The 18,868-nt window shown below is 47.8% G+C and overlaps 1 protein-coding gene across 1 annotated transcript in view; it reads right to left on the bottom strand.

The window, feature by feature from the left end:
- The window catches only part of Fam227a (family with sequence similarity 227 member A), a 52,022-nt gene that overhangs the window by 9,552 nt on the left and 23,602 nt on the right, over nucleotides 1-18,868 (bottom strand). The window contains exons 9-16 of the mRNA XM_048807917.1: nucleotides 18,319-18,331; nucleotides 17,502-17,637; nucleotides 15,544-15,828; nucleotides 14,874-14,971; nucleotides 8,644-8,749; nucleotides 5,658-5,749; nucleotides 2,798-2,955; nucleotides 881-1,033 (exon numbers count right to left, since the gene is read on the bottom strand). Coding sequence (XP_048663874.1) covers nucleotides 881-1,033; nucleotides 2,798-2,955; nucleotides 5,658-5,749; nucleotides 8,644-8,749; nucleotides 14,874-14,971; nucleotides 15,544-15,828; nucleotides 17,502-17,637; nucleotides 18,319-18,331 — 1,041 coding nt within the window. The remainder of the gene's footprint in view (nucleotides 1-880; nucleotides 1,034-2,797; nucleotides 2,956-5,657; nucleotides 5,750-8,643; nucleotides 8,750-14,873; nucleotides 14,972-15,543; nucleotides 15,829-17,501; nucleotides 17,638-18,318; nucleotides 18,332-18,868) is intronic.

The raw sequence follows: 18,868 nt of genomic DNA, 5'->3' as shown, positions 1-18,868 counted from the left end.
TTGGCTGAAACCGGGTTGAGCACAACAATGACCCAGTCACTGATACCAGACCCCGGGCTCCATGGGGAAAGAAGGGGTCCAGTACTCAGGGACCATAAGGCTCAAATTATAGACTGGTAAGAAGCTAGCATTGAACTTGGCCTAAACCAGTGGTAATTCCAACAATGGGGATCTTTCCCCAAGCCCCCCCAAGGGTCACTGTGCCCTGAGTCTAGTGACACAGATGTGTTTTAAGGTGACCACTGTGTATCTGCAGGCAAAACTTTGAGCATCACTTTATCAATACAAAGTGCACTGGGCTTTATCCTGAGCTACACCTTATCCAACAAAGAGCAGGGGTATTTAACGATGAAAGTGCTGATGAGCAGGGATTCAGCCAGCGGAAACAAGGCTGCACTGGAGCTGGAAAGCCTGATGAGGACCTGACATCCCATCACTTGTCATCCTTCCCGATCCTCTGTGTGATCCTCACAGCTCCAAACTCTACCCTGGTGAGAGCCGCAACTTCTCTCCGCGACCCTCTCCTCAGCCAGCCGTCCACTCCACACCAGGGAAAGCCTGCCTTGTTCTGGACCTGGTCACCGCGGTCTGAGTGAGTGGGCACCTGCTGGACGTAAAGCCTAAGGCTTGAGACTTCTGAACTCAGCACGAGAGGGAATGTCTGTCACTAGCCTGTCATGATTAAGTGTGTCTGCGCCAAGCCCCAAGAAAACTTTTAAAAGTCTAGGTCAGTCTCTGCAGTTGAGGAGTTCCCATTCTACCCCAGGAGAGCTGAGGATGCTCGCGCCGGGGAGAAAGCCAGCCCTGCCCTCGGTGCAACATGATGTGCTGCAAGGGACAAGGGCTGGACCCGTGGCCCGCCCAGAAGCCCCTCCAATACCTCAAGAAGTTGTCCTGCAGTTCATTTAGGTAACTATTGAAAGAATTCCATTCCTTCACGTGAAACTCGATCAGCTTGCTGAGTTTTTCCTTTCGCATCTTCATGTTTTTCAGGGTCAAGTTGATGACATCGGCATACGTCGGGGTGGACTCGGTGGTTTTTATGGTCAAGGAAGACCCTGTGCTGTTGGACTGTGTTTGTGTCTTGCATTTTTTTTTTTTTTTTAAACAGAGAGAGAGAGAGAGAGAAAGAGAGAGAGAGAGAGAGAGAATTTTTTTTTTATTTTTAGTTTTCGGCGGACACAACATCTTTGTTTGTATGTGGTGCTGAGGATCGAACCCGGGTCGCACGCATGCCAGGCGAGCGCGCTACCACTTGAGCCATATCCCCAGCCCTGTGTCTTGCATTTTTAGAGGTTTGAGCCTGATGTGTGGGCTGAGGCAGCTGGGATGGCAGAGCCGGGGAACACCCTGGGCTCTGGACAGGACAGCTGGCGTCTGAGCAGAGGACTTGCGGCCATGGTCTGCTCGGGAAGGAAGAGGCTCTCCTCAGCTCTCTCCTTGGAGCCAGTCCTCTCTGCCCTGATGAAGAAATGGGGGAGGCAGCACTTCTTAGGCCACCTGGGATCCTTAATGTGCTCACCTGGTGGACAGGAAAGGCTCAGGCCCTCCTCTCCCTCTGGCCACGGCTCCATGCTCCACCTCCTGTCGCATGCTGAAGAGCCTCTCTGCTCCACATGCCCTCCAGGCCCACTCTTTTCTGTGACGTTGAGGATTAAACCCAGGGCTCGTCCCCAGCCCTCCTCCATCCCTCCTTCTTCTTTTTTTTGGGGGGGTGGGGGCCGTGCTGGGGATGGGAGGTGTCCTGCATGCTCAGGTACTCTCCTGCTGAGCCACACCCCCAGCCCTCCACACCTTCTTCTTTTTTTTTTTTTTTTTTTTTTGGTACTGGGGATTGAACTCCCTGTTTCATATTTTATTTAGAGACAGGGTCTCACTGAGTTGCTTAGGGCTTTGCTTTCTGCTGAGGCTGGCTTTGAACTCTTGATTCTCCTGTCTCAGCCTCCCGAGCTGCTGGGGTTACAGGGCTCCACCTCTTCTTGATTGGATGGAATCTAAGCTGTGCTTATCACAAGCCTCAGACAAAATAAAAGTCATCCTCTATGTCTCCATTTCCTAAGCTGTAAAATAGGGATAATAATACCTACTCTAGATGATGTTAATAATAATGATAAGGGTTATGATGAGGGTTAGGACCAACAGCACTGATCAGCAATTTTGGTGTCGGTGTGAGGGTTTCATCTAATACACATACCCTTTTCCCCAAGGCCACCAACAAATTCCTGGCCCTTTTTCTATTTATCCTAAAGATTTGGTAAAAATTTCAGATCTCAAGAAAACAGGTATGGCATGTGTTGGGGTGCTGAGTCTTGGCAGTTTACCATGGGGATCAGAACTTGGGTTCTGTTTGGAATGACATAGGTCTATTGGTCCAAACAGACCTGGTCTCTGGAACCAATTCTAAACGTCCCATGTGCCATTTAATCATGACACTATTAGTTTGGTATAACTATACTTAGTTTAGGAATAAGTAGATTAAGACATTGAGCTTCCTAAACTAAGCTTCCGAAAATAAGGACTATCAGCCTATTCATTCCGGTAAGTGGGAAAAAGAAGATCTTGCACACAGGGAAGTTCAGCTTGCTTAGGGTTACCCTGCCAGCTCAGGAGGTGGCTCCAGACCTGGAATTAGGATGGGGGGGGACCCTGAGACTGAGGCTCTTGTCGTGGCTACCCCTGGCCAGCACCCACCTTGTGCCAGGCTCTGAGTGACAGCCTGAGGACCTCTTGCTGACCCCTACTTCCTGGAAGAGGTTGCCTGGAGCAACCTGTGACCGGCCTACAGCCATAAGGATATGGGATGACCGTGGTATTTTCCCTCCTCACTACCAACACATCCTGGCCGGCATGCAGCAGGGTGAGGTAGCGGTGGATGAAGTAGACGATCAGGGGGCTCTTCCCGTACACGTTGAAGAGGTTTGCCGACGGCTCGGGCTTTTTGCAGGCAGGGTGAGACTGAGGGGGAAAGAAAGAGGGAAAGATAAAGCATACTGCCATCTTCACAGCACATATTAAGAAATGTGATGGCACTCCCATCCTCCCATCCCATAACTCCAGCTTTAAGATGCAGCCTAAGGACATAACCAAGGTAAAGAGAAAAGCTTCAGGCACTAAGATGTCTGCTGCAGAGATGGTCACCAAACACAGCAGACATTTCAGAATAGGCTAAATGTTTAAGGAGAAGACGGTGATATCTCCACCCGAAGGAGCAGCAAATCACTTTTAAAAGGCTTATGGGGCTGGGACCTAGGTTAAGGTAGAGTGCGTGCCTAGCATGTGAGGTTCTGGGTTGCATCCTAAGCACTATAAAAAGGAAAAAAAAGTTTATGAAGAGTTGATAACCTAAAGTATTTCAGGTATAACAGTAAAATTTTTAAAATTGAGATGCAAAACAGGATAAGAAATATAATTATAATAAATATAATTATATTAAATAAATCAGTAAAAATGAAAGATGGATGATACTGGAAAGATATTTACCAAAATGTGAACAATTCATTTAGCAAATATTTATTGACTGACTGCTAGGTCTGCACATCACTTTAGGCACTGAAGACTCAGCAGAGAACAAGACAAATCCTAGGAAAACAAAGGCTAAGCCAACAACTGGAAGGACAACATGGCTGTGACCAATGAGCAGCAAGGAGGTCAAGGGGTGAAGAGTGGAGGCTGAGGGGACCACTTTCCAGGGGGTGTCAGGGAGGGCTGCCTCTGGGTCAGATCCTAGCAGGCTGAAACTAGGTGAGGATAGGGAGCTGGGGGAGGATCCCTGGACATTCTAGGCAGAGAACCCTGAAGCGGATGTGAGCCAGGTGCAGCTGTGCAGCCCAAGTGGAGCAGGAGTTAAGAACAGAGGACAAGGGGCTGGGATTGTGACTTGGCGGTAGAGCGCTTGCCTAGCAAGTGCAAGGCCCTGGGTTCGATCCTCAGCACCACATAAAAATAAATAAAATAAAGATACTGTGTCCAACTGTAACTAAAAAATATTTTTAAGAAAAGGGAAAAGGATTTGAATAGACATTTCTCCAAAAGTGATGCACAAGTGGCTGATAAGCACAGAAGGAGCTCTATACCATCAGTCATTGAGCAAAGCAAGTCAAATGAGACACCCCCTTTCCACTACAATCAAATAAATGAAATAAACATTAGTGAGAATGTGGAGAAACCAACATGCTCACACCAGGTAGGAATGGAGAATGGCAAAATGCTATGGAAAACAGACAGAGCTCAAAAAGTTAGACACAGACATAGCAACCCCCCTTCTAGGTGTACACCAGAGAAAACAGAAGACCTGTCCACATAACAACTCCATGAGTGTTCACAGACACAGCATTATCCACGAGCCAAAAGTGAAATGATGTCCATCAATTGGTAAATGAATAAACAAAATAAGGTGTTCTCATGTAGTGAAATAGTTTCCCATAAAAAGAAATGAAGTACTTTCATACTACAGCACAGACAAACCAGAGGGTGAGAAGCCAGTCCCGAGAGGCCACATATTACATAATTTCATTTATATGGAATGTCCAGAATAGGCAAATCCACAAGACCAAAAGTGAATTGGTGGGTTTCTGGGGGCTGGGGAGAGGACTAGGATATGACTGCTAAGGAGTGTGACGTTTCTTTTTTGGGTGATAAAATGTTCTGGAATTAGTGGTGATGACTGCCCAATTCTGTGAATGAACCACCCCTTATACACTGCTTGGGGTGTGGCTTAGTGGTGGAGCATTTGCCTGGCACATGTGAGACCCTGGGTTTGATCCCTAGCACTGCAGAAATTCATTCATTCATTCATTCATTCATTCATTCAAATGCTGGACTTTATGGCATATGAATTTCATCTTTTAAAAAATCTTGGCTCTACCACTTCCTAGCTATTTGAATTTGGGCAAAGTATTTACTCTTTTTGAGCTCCACTTTCCTCATCTATACAATGGAGACAACAAATAAAACTTATTAGGGCTGTGTGAGGATCAAATTAATTTATACACATATGTAATGTTATTAGAACAATATCTGGCACACAGTCAACACTCAATGAATTTTACCTATTATATGTTAAGTTGAAAAAGCAAAATAGCAACAAAAATATTCAAATTTGTCTATTTTTAAAAATGTTGACATTTCTTGACAGACAAGTCTAAGTCGTATCACTTTTTTGCTTTGTGATCTTGGCCACATTTGTATCATCTTTCAGCATTTTTTTTCCACACTGCTAGTTACTGTAGTAGTGACTATCTCAGGGGACTGTCACAGCAAAATAAAATACACTGTGCCTTTAAGACTTAGCATAGTGCCCAACACACAATAAGTGTTCATTAAATATTAATTGTCATCATGACCTCAGGTAAGCCTCATAAGAACACCATGATCTCTCTGAGTGGGTGTCCCTTTTTGTAAAGTAGGAAACTGGGGCTCAGTGCTCTCCTTCCACTATACACAGGTTCCTGAGTTTCCAGCAGGTGGTTTGAATCCCAAAGAAATCCAAACAAAAAATGCTCTGTCAATGTTGGAATTGCCCTTAGGAGATTTCCTGAATGAGCACGAGAGTTAAAATCAGAACTACCCTAGTTCTTAGCCTGACATTGTCATAAAGCTAGGTTTTCTAGCCCATCTCTGACCCCCTTTTAAAATCACTCTGCCAGTCAGGTACTTACCTCTTTAGTGAGCAGATTTGCACTTTCTCTTGCTTCTGATATCCTCTTGACCAGTGGTGTGGCTTTCCTCAAGACCAGGGTCGGACGGTGCTCTGTCAATGTGATACAGCAAAAGAATGATCACTGAAGCTTGCCGGCTCCGATGCAGAGCGTGGACTAGGTCTCAGCTTCCCCGTAAAGGGGATATGCCTGGGGATGCGGATCATTAAAGAGACTCTGGTGGATGCAGCTATAGTGAATGCGTTTTATGTGACTTGCTTTTTAGCCAGATACACACCTGCAGGCCATGTGTTTACCCATTTACTCTTCTAATATCTGTCCATTCTTTCATCCATCCATCCATCCAGAAAGTATTTATTGAATACCTATTATGTATGCACCAGGCACTTTCTGGGTGCCAGAAAGAGATTATCTTCAAGGATCTCCCAGTTTAGTGAGGGGGGAAAAAAAGACATGTAAATAATCAATGTAACACTAACTCAGGTGTCATGATAGAATTCTCTACAGATACTGTGTGGCCACAGAATAAAGAACAGGCCTAAAGTCTTTAAAAAATGGTAGGCAGTGAACAGGGGATGTAGCTCAGTGGCAGAGAACTGGCCTGGCAAGCACAAGGCTCTGGGTTCAATCTCTAGTACTAGAAGAAAATGAGAAGGAAAAAAAAAAGTTAAATAGCAACAGGAAGGAAGGGACAAAAAAGGTCCAACCTTGGCACAAAACTATGCTTTCTTGCACAGAATGTTAACAGAGAATATCTCAAAGATAAGTAGAGAAACAATAGATCATCTCTAAATAGGTGATCAGAACAACTGCAGAGTTCTCAGCAATAGCAATGGAACCGGAAAACAGTCGAGCAAAATGACCAAAGCACTGAGGGAGAGTTGGGGACGATAATGCATTCAGCCTGTGGGGAAGGGGTGGGGTTACATGGCTCTGAGGTCTTTGTTTGGTTCAGGAAAGGGGCTGGGCTAAGTCATCATTTAACTTCGAATAAAGTTAAATATGCATGCTAGGATTTCACAGGCTCACAATAAAGCAACTTCCTCACCCTCTGCTTTACTGAGGTCAGGGGCCAGAGGGCTGTCTGATGTGGGGAAGGTCCTGTCACTGGAGGATGGTCATCAGTATTCCTGACCTCTAATCACTAAATGCCAGTAGCACCTTGCCCCTGAGAGGCAGCAACCAAGACTATATCCAGACCCTGTTAAACATTCCTTGGGGGGAAATGTCTCTGTTTGAGATCCACTGCAATGAAGAATGTAAACAGAATATAGAACTTTCCAAAAAAACAGAATAAAACGGAGTAAGAAAGATAGAATGAAAAAAATCAGGAATCTGGATTAGGTTAAGATGAAATAAGCGCATTCCACTCTGTTCTTCAGTGAATGCAGCTAAAAACCCTGCGCAGAACCCCCGGCCCCACTGTCTGAGGACTCTGAAAAAGGCACAGTAGCAGGTAAACTGGAAGGAAATCCAGATGCAAACCTGGTTCCACAAGGATTTGTTTTTCCTTCGTATCTCCCAGCTCAGAGGCGTCTCAGGGCTGGAGGTGCAGGGGTCCTCTGCCCTCTTCTGCCCGATGCCCTGCGGGTGCAGGCACACACACACACACACACACACACAACATACACTCGCACAGCCCGGAGCTGTCCAACGTGGTGGTCCTGGAGCTGTTGTGATCCACTTCTGGCAGACCTCTCCTCCTGGGAGGCTGGGGATGGGGCCAGGACGTATATTAGTCTTTCTGGTGACCAATGCTCTTCCTCACGCTCCCTAGGGGCTGCACCCTAAGATTTGGCCTGAGTTCAGTGTGGTTGAAAAAGACCCATTATGAACAAGTCACTTCTTTCACTCTGGAAATTACAAAGGCTTAAGGGGCTCTGTGCCAGGAACTGGGACAAATGCCAAATAGAGTTTATCATTATGCCACACAATCCCAACAATCTAAAAGAAAAATTAGAAAAAAAAAAAGTGGAGTCTCAGGGACCTATGGGACACTATGAAAAGGTCCAGAGTTTGTGTCACCAGAGTCCCAAAGTAAAAGAAGAAAGAAAAAAAAATGAAAAATAATAGCTGAAAAAGTCCCAAATTGGGTAAAACACATAGATTTAAGAAACTCAGTAATGGGGCTGGGGCTGTAGCTCAGGGCAGAGTACGCCTGGGCCCGCCTGAGGAACTGGGGTGGATCCTCAGTGTCGCATAAAAATAAACCAATAAAACAAAGGTATGTTGTCCGTCTACAACTTAAAAAGAAAAGAAAAAGAAACTCAGTAAGCCCCAAAGAAGCTGTGATGTCATGTGAACAGGGTTTCATCCTGATCAGTCTGCTGAAAGACCATGCGGGGTCCTGAGGACAGAGAGAGAGGGACATCGCTCAAAAGCCGACAAGAGCTGACGGGCTGGATTTCTCATTGGGAACCTCAGGGACTGCAAGGCTGCGGACTGACATCTTGGGGGGGAATGAGCTCAGGGCCTTGCTCATGCCAAGGTCCTCGTGCCATGCCCCCAGCCGGGACCAACAACTCCAAGTGCTAAGGGAAAAGACCTCTCAACCCTAATTCCACATCCAGGAAAACATCTTCAAGAATGAAGGTGTAAAAAAGACATTTTCAGACGGAAGAAAAGTAAGGGACGGCAGGCCACGGTAAGAGGCCTATTTTAAATGAAATTCTCGTGGAAGTTTTGTTTTCACACGGGAGGAAAATGAGAGCTCGGGAAAACCTGGGTCTTCAGGATTGAAGAAAAAGCAACAGAAACTGGAATTATCTGGCCACACAAAAGAAATATAATTGACCATTTTCCTTGATCAGTGCTCACTGAACCAAAAAGACAGCCATATCTTCTCATGAAGGCTGCTTGGTGCCAAGGTGCAGGCTAGAGCCACAAGGGTAGAGCAAATTGTGTTCAAAATGACCCAAGAAACTAGGGTTTGGGAGATAAGAACCAAGTCAAAAGCCACCATTTCTCTTTGTGGAAGTCAGCGTACCTCTCGTAGCACTCTGGGCTTGCAGGTTCTCTCCTGAATTCAGCCTGGCTGCGGAGACTCTGTCGTTGGCCGAAGGTGTGATAGAAGACTCCAGGAGAGAACGGAGAAAACGTCATTAGGAAACTGGTAGCAAGAGGAATAATGCGACTTCTTAGCTACTCCTCATCTTTCTCAGCAAGGAACACACAGAAGAGGTCAGGCCCAGTTTGACAATCCAGGCAGTCCTGGCAGAGAGAAGAGGCCTAGCGGAGAGCACACGGGGTGGGGACGGGGCGAGTGGACTTCCAGACCCAGCTCTGCACGCGGAGACTGCCGATCTTGGGCCAGTCCTTGAGCCTCTCTGTGGTGGGTGTTTCCATAGGATTCAGCCAGGTCACTCAGACGGAGCACTCGCTGGCTGGCAGAGGGGCTCCCAGGGCACTGCCCCCTGGCCTAGCAGTCTCGTAACCTGCCTCCTTCCTCAGCTTTTCTTTGAGCCACTGCTCATGAGCCTAGCACAGGCAGTCACTGAAACCTCGTCAATAAACCTTGTCCCTGCCCAGAATGGCTCCCAGTCTAGCAGCAGAGATTAGAGAAGGTCGAAAAGTACACTAAACATAGAAGGTAGCCCATATTCCTTAGGGGAAATAAATTAGGATCATGTTAGGGACGTGAGTGACAGAGACTCAGAATTATAATGGGTCAAACTAGGTAGAAATTGATCTCCTCCATAAAAGTCTGGAGAGAGGCAGGACTTCTACTGTGCAAAGCCCTCAGGGACTCTGACTTCTTCCAGCTCACTGCTCCATTCGTCCTAAGATGGGACTTTCGTTCTCAGGGTCCAAGATGGCAGCTAGAGTGCCAGTTATCACTTTCCCACTCCAGGCAGCAGGATGTAAAAGAACACAGAGATGAAGGGCTTATACAAGTTAGATTTTAAAGAAATTTTTCCAGAAACTGCCACATGGTACCTCTGCCTACCTCTCACTGAGGTGGTCACATGGCTATACGTGTATGCAGGGAGACTAGGAAGTACCATCTTTATTCTGGCCATGAGATGCCCAGTTAAAAGACAGAGGTGCTCCTTTATAGATGAGGAGGACAGCAGATGTCGGGGAGCCATGGCTACTCTGACACAGCGCGGAGAGGACCGTGGAGTCCGAGCGGGGGACTCTGGGCTGTGTGAGGGTGCTGGAGGGCTTCCAAGAGAGGAGACGCTCGCTTTCTGTCCTTGAGGACGAGTAGGAGCTTGGTGGTGTCTGACAAATGGCCCACCAAGTGGCGCACAAGTAGTCCACCAGGAGTGACCACAACTGCTTTGCTGTTAAATAAATACGGTATCTGAGTGGGCAGGAGAAAGTCACGCAGCTGTGTGTCCAGTGCTCGAGGTGTTGAGGTTGTGGCTGGGGTTTGTAAGAAGCACTCCCAGGGCTCAGTGAGACATCGACACTCATCTTTTTTTTTTTTTTTTTTTTTTTTGGTACTGGGGATTGGACCCAAACACTGAGCCACACATCCTCAGCTCTTTTTAATATTTTATTTAGAGACACGGTCTCACGGTCTCACTGAGTTGCTTAGGACCTTGCTAAGTTGCTAAGGCTGGCTTTGAACTCACGACCCTCCTGTCTTGGCCTCCCAAGCTGCTGGGAGTACGCCACGGCACCCGGCTCAACATTCATTCTTAAGAGGCCTGTAATAATCTCTAGCAGAGGAGAGAACAGTGCGAGGAGGTGAGCTTGAGCGTAAGTTAGTAGATCCTCCCATTGGGGGAGAAGGGGCAGGATGATGTGCAAACACGCAGTGACCTGGGACAGGTCACTCACCTCTCGGGTCTATTTCTTCCTTTCTTGTAGAAAGGTAGCAGTTACTAATTACCCTCCTTGTGGGCTGCTGTAAGGACCAGGAGGCTATGGCTTTGGCAGAGGCTAGGCCTGTGCAAAGAAACCCGCAGCGGTGGACTCTCCTAATGACCACACCTTTCCACTTGCAAGTAAAGCACTTTCCCACCCATTCTCTCAGGCTGTGACCAGCTGCCACACATGTGTGGGTGAGGCAAGGTGACCATGGTTAGGATCAAGGTAAAGGAAGACTGACCTCACCCGGCACAGAGAAGACAGGGCTGATTCACCTCACTTGGTCACCTGGCTGAGGGCTCAGGTTATGGGGACAGAGGAGCAGGGGGAGCCTGTTTGGAGCGACCATGAGATACAATCTGGGATGCCTACAGGTGCCAGGGAAAGGAGTGGGCTGCACAGACCCAGTGCTAGCAGGTATGAGAAGGAGCTGGAGGAATTTAGGTCATTATTGTTAATGACCACGCTCTGGAACTTGGGAAAATTCTGGTTAAAATTCCAAAACAAGATGGGCATAGTGGTACAGGCCTGGGATCCCAGCAATTCAGAAGGCTGAGGCAGGAGGATTGCAAGTTCAAGGTCAGCCTCAGTAACTTAGTGAGACCCTGTCTCAAAATAAAAAATAAAAAGGGCTGGGGATGTGGCTCGATGGTAAAGCACTCCTGGATTCAGTCCCCAGTCCCGGGTGGGGGTGGAATCATGAGACATTCTCACAGGACATGACTATACAACAATTTATGGGATGTTATTTATCCCCAGATAGAATTTGTAAGAGGTGATACCAGTTGTGAGGCTCAGTTTGCCGATGAGAACACGGAGGCTCTTCACCCTTCCTCTGCTGCAGACAAGGCACCAAAGCAGCTGGGAGCTGAGCTGCCCGCTGGGGCCCGTGCAGCAGGACTAACTAAACCTGCATACGTGCATCTCCTGCCTTTTGTCTCACTTCCTGCCCCTGCCTCTTCTCTAAGATCCTGCTCACCTTCCAGGATTGTGAAGAGGGAACTTTTGAAATAATTAAGTTTCTTCCATTTTCCTTCAAAGTTGAATTTGAATAAAACCTATTTTCCTACCAATTTGAATAGTTCAGGAGTAGCAAGCACTTCCTGAGGGGTATTAGAACCCCTTAGAACCCCTATACCCCGATTCCTCCTTACAGAGACCATCTTTCACTGCCTTCTCTAAGATTCACTAAACAATTGAATGACTCAGTTTCCAACAGGTAGGAGCCCTAATTTACAGCTGAGCCTCTCGGAAGGAGCCAGATTGGCAGATAACTTCTCACTCCTGGCAAATCCCTAACACTCCAAGGGCAGACCGCAGGTCAGTCCTAGAGAAATTGGAACTCACACCTCTGAATTATGAACTCTTAGACTGTCTGTGGCCACTGGAAAGCATACTTTGAACACCACCAGCTACTCCATTGAGCAGACAGGACAGTGAGTGAGAGTTTTCCTGCTGCCTCACAGCAGTTCCAAGACACCCTTTTCAGAGAAGCTCTGCCTCCCACAGGAGTCACCCCCTCCATCCTGGTTGGCCACTAATGCTTCAGCTGTTTTCAAGTTTCCAGAGTGTTCTATCATTTGTGTTTCTAGGGGCAGAAAACTGAATCTCTTCACTGAGCTGCTGAAATAACTGTCAGAAGGCTTTACATGTCTCAGTACAAAGCAATGCATTTGTTTCTGGCAGTTGTGACAGGCAGCACCCAAACACTGAATAATATTTTGATCTTGATCTCTGAGTGACAAGTGTCCCTCCACAGCACCTGTTCCGTCTGTACTTTTGGGAGCTGACATTTATAGAGCCCCATCACATGCTAAGCGCAGCCAAGAGCTTCATAGGTGAGTATGTGACCTCATTCATGAAGGCCAGAAAGCTTTGCTCGGTGCCCTCTGTGCTGGGCCTGTCCTCAGAGACCACGAGGCGAGGAGACGGAGGACAAGGAGAGCCTGCGTATCTATGTTTTAAGGTGTGGGCGTCCTAAACAATACCTGAACCCTTGGACGTGTGGAAGAGGACAAGCACGGGACAGAGGAAGGGAGTGGGCTGGGGGGCGGTGAGGGGCAGGGGAGTCGGGGCAGCCTGGGCAGTGGAGCTGGAGTCAGAAGCACAGGAGGAACCAGACATCCCTCAGAAGCCAGAGGAAAGCACCTTCCAGAAAAGATGAGGAGCACGAAGGCCCATTGGGCATATGTCTGGGCGTCCAAGGGGCACAGGGACATCCAGTGGGCTGATGGTCAGGTATCAAGGGAGAGAAGGCCACGGTGGCTGGTTCTGCAGGGCATTTCACGCCGTGGAACGAGACCAGATCTTCTTCCAAGGGCAATGAGAAGCTGTTGGAGGTTTTAAGCACGGAATGGCCCCGCCTAATGTCTGTCTGCAAAAATCCTTCTGGTTCCTGTGTGGACACTAGGCTGGGGCTACCGATAAAAGGAGCCCAGGTGGCGGCTCCTAGAGACAGCTGGGAGATGTGAGGCCGAGGGCAGCTGAGAGCCCACAGAGAGGTCTGAGAGAGGCCAGGGAGGGGAAGGTCTGGGGGGAACTAGCATATGAATAGCTTTTGAAGCCACCAAACCAGCAGAGGACAAATCTCTAAGGGAGAACAAATCAATATAGCAGGGAGGGGGACCCAGGACAGATTGGATCAGCAGGATAGGGAGCTGCCAGAGATGACTGAGGATGGGCAGTGAGTGACAAAGGAAGGTCTGGCAACTGTGTGACAACACAGAATCAAGAAATCAAGAAACTTTTTTTTTTTTTTTTTACATTTCTGGGGATCAAATCCAGGCCTTATGCGTGTTCAGGACTGCTGAGCCACGTTACCAGGAGAACAAGGGACAGCACTGGTCCAACCACTGTGGAAAACAATAGGTGGGGGATGTAGCTCAGAGAGAAAGAGTGCTCTAGGTTCAAGCTTCAGTACCACAAAAAGAACTAAAAATAAGGCTGGGGATGTAGCTCAGAGAGAAAGAGTGCTCTGGGTTCAAGCTTCAGTACCACAAAAAGAAAAGACAAGAAACTAAAACTGGATCTACCATATGATCCAGCCACCCCACTTCTGGGTACATAACCAACGGAAGCAAAATCTGGACATCAAAGAGGTGCCCACCCTCCCAGGTTTCTTGAGCACTATCCCCAATAGCTGAGACATGGAATCAACCTAGGTGGCCATCTAGGGACGAGTGGGTAAGAAAACAGGATGTGTACAACAGGAAGAGGAATGGAATCCTGTCATTTGCAGCAAAATGGATGGAACTGGATACACAAGGGAAAGAAGCCAGAAAAAGAAAGAAAAGCAGTTCTCCCTTACATGTGGGAGCTAAAAAAAAAAAACAGTAAAGAAAAAAGAGAAAGAAAGAAAGAAAAGAAAGGTCCATTGAATGCAGGAGAGTGATCCCTAGAGGCCAGGCAGGGCCAGGCAGTGGGACAGAGGTTGGATAACTGGTAGCAGGAGAGTTAGAAGGAAGGCATCGTGCAGCACAGTGGGGTCGTTCACAAGAGCTCATTTCCTCAAGATCTAGAAGAGAGGGACTCAAGGCTCCACACTAGAGAAATAATAAGGAAACAGAAATGCTGATCACACGGATGTGAGAACCCTGTATGCAGGTGTTAATACATCACTGTACTTCACTGATATGGATGACAATTATGTGTTAATTTAAAAATGTAATTAAAAAAAAAAAGACAGTGGGCATGCCCTATCCTGTGAAACCCTCTGTAGGACTGACCCTCCAGGTGGCAAGAGTGGCCCAATGGCCAGCGTGGTTAGGGCCCCAACTGGAGGCACACTTTCAAGGTGGGGAAAGGAGATGTGGGGACAGATAAGTCTTTTAAGAAGTCCTGCGGTGGGGTCAGGCACAGGGGCACATATAATCCCAGCGACTTGAGAGGCTGAGGCAGGAGGATTGCAAGTTTGAGGCCAAACTGGGCAACTTAGTGAGACCCTGTCTCAAAATAAAATAGAAATGGCTGGGGATGAAGTACAGTGATAGAATGCCTCTGGTTTCAAAAACAAAAGAAGGAGGGGAAGGAGGAGAAGAATAAGAAGATGAAAGAAAGACCTGGAATTAGCAAATTTTTTTCTTCTAAGAAAAAAAAAGTCAGATAATAATATTCATCTCTGCCAGTCTCAGGTTCTCAGTAATCACTATATTCAACTCTGCTATTTCAGTACAGAGATAGTAAATAAGTGGGCTTGGCAGTGAACAATAATTCTGTTTACAGAAGCAGGGAAAGGCTTCATTCATCTCACCAGACTCTGCCTTGGACATTTGTTTTTTCCAGCTCTCCAGAAAAAAAAAAAAAAAAAGGCTGTGATTTGTGGCATTTGATTAATTGCATGCTACCCATGTGACTTTTCTAGGAAAAATGCTAACAAGGGCAGGTGAGAGGGTAACTCACCCGGGACACCAGCATGATCCAGTACAGAGGCCGCGTTTGGGCAGAGAGTGGAGTGCCCACAGGAACTGGAAGAGGCCTGTGGCAGGAGCCCCCAGAGCCTGTGGGTACAGATGGATTGGACCAGCCCAGATAAGACCTTGCAGGAAAATCCACACCAGCAGTGAGAGGATGCTTCCTCATGTGACAGGTGTTTTGTTTGGGCTGTAAGGAGGCGTTCAGGGTTGGGGGACGGCAGCTGCCACAGGAGATACAGTTAGCAGGGTGGCAGGACTGAAAAGGCGAGAATATAGCACCTATAGGAGGGACACTGAGGAAGGGCAGAGGAAGAGCAGGGGTCAAGGTGATGGCCAGGCTGTAGGTCTGCCCTGGGGACTGCTGGGGAAGAAGAGGCAGGAAGCCCCCAGGCATGGCAGCCAGGATAGAAGGCTGGGCTGCTGCTCCCCCACTGCTGACTGCCTTCCTTTCTTTCTTTTTCTTTTTTATTTTAAATTTATCTAATTTTATTTTTTGTGCTCCTGGGGATTGAACCCAGGGACACTCTACCACTGAGCTACACCCCAGTCCTTTTTTTTTTTTTTGAGACGGGGTCTTGCTAAGTTGCCCAGGCTGGCCTCAAACCTGCGATCCTCCTGCCTCAGCCTCCTGAGCAGCTGGATCGCAGGCGTGTGTCACTGTGCTTGGCCTGCTGCTGTGCTTCTGTGGTGGCCCCTCAGTGCTCCACTCATCCACAGGCCATCGCGGCCTACAGGACCCCTCACTGAAAAGATGAGGTAGAACCAGGGCAGGGGCACAGAGATGTGCTGTTGACAAGAGGCCACTGATGCTCTAGAGGATCCAAGGTGTCTGCAGCTTGGAGCTTCCAGGGGTCCCGGTCTAGTCCTCCCCTTTACCTGAGGGCGGTGGGATCTCCTGCCCTGGAACGTCTTCTTAGGAGTGAAGAAAGAGAAATATCTTCCTAAGGAAGGAAAGAAGCTGTTCTTTAGTCCCTTCTGGCCATGGGATGCCAAGATTGAAGCCAGGAGTTCGGAGACAGTCCCTTCCTGCCACCAGGGACTCCACAAGCCACCCCCACCAAACTCTCCCCTCAGGCTCAGGCAATTTGGAGCCTCTCTGTGCCTTCCACCTGCTGAGTGACCTCAGCAAGTCACCTCACCTCTCAGATCCTGAGCTTGAACACTGTCTATCATGAAGGGCTGTCCAGCTAATTAAAGGCAATATCATCCGGGGATTGGAGATTGCGGTGTGCAGGCAAGCATGCAACTCTCAGGGGAAAAAAAAAAAAAGGACTGGTTCCCAAAGAAAAACAACCTGGAACCCTAGAAAATCACAATGAGTAAATGTGGGGTGAAATGAATGAATTTCCTTATAAAAGAAAATCTAGGGCTGTAGCTCAGCAGAAGAGTGTGTGCTTAGGCCCTGGGGTTCCATCCCCAGTACCACAAAAAATGACAAACAACTATTAAGCCCATAACATGTTAAACTTAATATTCATTAAAATGTCATTAAATTTGAATATAGGCAACACTGGAATTTTTTTAAATGAAGACAATTAAAATTAGGGTTTTTTTTTTTTTTTTTCCACATTGAAAAATATCCCTGGGGCTGGGGTGGTGGCTCAGCGGTAGAGCACTTGCCTAGCACAGTCAAGGCCCTGGGTTTGATCCTCAGCACCACATAGGAATAAATAAGTAAAGATATTGAGTCCAACTACAACTAATGTGTTTAAAAAAAAAAAAAAAAAAAGATCCGTGTGTGCGCATGCCCACTGGGAAGCCTGTCTGCTAAGTGGGTAAGTAATTGTGAAGGCTCAGAAAGTTGACGGATGAGTGTGTCTGGCTTGAATAAGCGGTGGCTGTGCCAGCTTCTCCAGACAACAGCCGTGCCCTGCTCCGTGTCGAGGGTTGCAGTCTTCTCTTCCCTGTGCCCAGGTTGGGCTACCCCAGCTGCACTGGGGACTTGGACAATGTAGCAAATCTGACTCACTCTGTCTCCTGAGACGTTGCTGCTGGTCCTCCTACCACACGAGTCCTCCCCTTCCCCTGCCTGAGACCCTCAGATCTCAGTTAGGAGCATTCGTTGACCATGGTGGGCTGTCTGGGCGTGCCTCTGGGTGCTGCCTCTGCATCCTGTGCCCCTCATCACAGTGCCCAAGCCACTGTGCCATGATTACATTATGGATGGTGACAGGGCCCTGGCTTACCTCCACCACTGTGCCCCTTAGTGGTTAGCACAGGGCCTATGATGTGACTGTTGAGTGAAATAAAATCAAGTGACCCGGGGCAAGGTGTTCCTTGAATTTCAGTTTCCTGACTGTGGTGTGAGATGGATAGTGTGGCAGCAGGTTGTCAAGAGGATGAAATAAAACAGAGAGCGCACCCGGCACGGTGCCGGCCTACCGTGGACACCCGTTCACAGGAATCTGCTATTTGAAAATCAAACCCTTTCCTCCCAGCCCACAAACGTGCTGCATGAACTCTAACCACAGCTCATAGGCACTTACATTTCAGTTGGTTTGAGAGTCCCTAAGAGAGACTCTGGCCTGGGGACATCAATTTTCTGACTCCCTCTGTCTCCATAAATGGTATTGGGTATGGCAGAGGGCAGAGGGACCCATAACTGGTATCTTACCCTTTGCCAGTCGTTTTCTCTGTAAAATTAATTCTTCTCTCCGGAATCTCTCTGGATCCAGTTCCGAGTAGTCCCAACTCTTATAGCCCTGGGGGCGTGGATATGTCCCTAAGGGAGTGGAGAGCCAGAAAGGACACTAGCCAAAAAGAAGGGAGGCAGACCACCCAGGACAGAGGAAGACAGAGTCTCTGAGGCCCTGCCAGTTTTGGGGCGGTGGGACTTCCAGTACCACTCTACCCCAGGCTGGCCTGTGGCCTTGGAGGTGTCACTTCCTCTCTAGAGGACTTTGGGTCTTCGTCTGGAAAATGGGGCCTGATGCCACCTGCCTCCCCTGTCTTCCCTGCCAAATGGATGGCTGGGTTGAGGTCAGATGACAGGTGTGTGACTCTCCCGTGCTGTGTAAATGTGAAGGCACTACAGTTCTCATTTCCCCCACTGCCCCTGATTTGCTGGACCATGAGCTCTCTGGTGGCCTGGGCTGGGTCTTAGTCATCTTTGGCCTCCAGGGTTTCCTGCTGGGCCTGGTGCATAATAGGTAGTAGCGAGCAAATGTTAAGCAGGAGCTGGGGATATAGCTCAGAGGTAGGGCTTGCCTAGCATGTGCAAGACCCTGGGTTCTGTCCCCAGCACTACAAGGAAAAGAAATAAGAAGAAAAAAAAAAAGGTTGTTAAACGTGTTATGACACTTTCAGTTAAGTGTCAGAAATGGGTTCTCAGGAATGGTGACGCTTCTAAGGATCCTTAAGAAACTTGGGCCCCTGAGCAAAGCCAATGGACAGGAGCTTGATTACCGAGGATGAGTTGGGGAAGATAAAGCCTTGGGCAAAAGACTGGGAAAAAGGAAGAGCAAGGCGAGGGTCAGAGAACGGGAATGCCACAGTGGTCAGAGGCCTAGCTTGGGAGGGGCCACCCCTGGAACTAATCCCTGCCCCTCCTTTGCTGTTGGACTGCATTGATCTTCCATGTTAAGAGGATTAAATGGGTTTCAGAAAACCATGATGTGGAATGTGATGGACATCATTATCCAAAATATATGAATGAAGACACGAATTGGTGTATACTTTGTACACAACCAGAGACATGAAAAATTGTGCTCTATATGTGTAATAAGAATTGTAATGCATTCTGCTGTCATATAAATTAAAAAATTAATTTAAAAAAAAAGAGAGAAAAGCATTAGTGGGGGCTGAGGTTGTGGTTCAGGGTAGAGTGCTCGCCTAGCATGTGTGAGGTCCTGGGTTCGATTGAAAGAAAGAAAGAAAGATAGAAAGGGAGGGAGGGAGGGAGGGAGAAATAAAGAGAGAGAGAGAGAAAGAAAGAAAGAAGAAGAAAGGAAGGAAGGAAGGAAGGAAAGAAAGAAGAAGAGA

This window comes from Marmota marmota, unplaced genomic scaffold (genome assembly GCF_001458135.2).
Source record: "Marmota marmota marmota unplaced genomic scaffold, marMar, whole genome shotgun sequence".
Lineage (NCBI taxonomy): Eukaryota > Metazoa > Chordata > Mammalia > Rodentia > Sciuridae > Marmota > Marmota marmota.
Note: the sequence above shows the minus strand (reverse complement) of the source record. Positions and strands in the feature narration are given on the sequence as shown.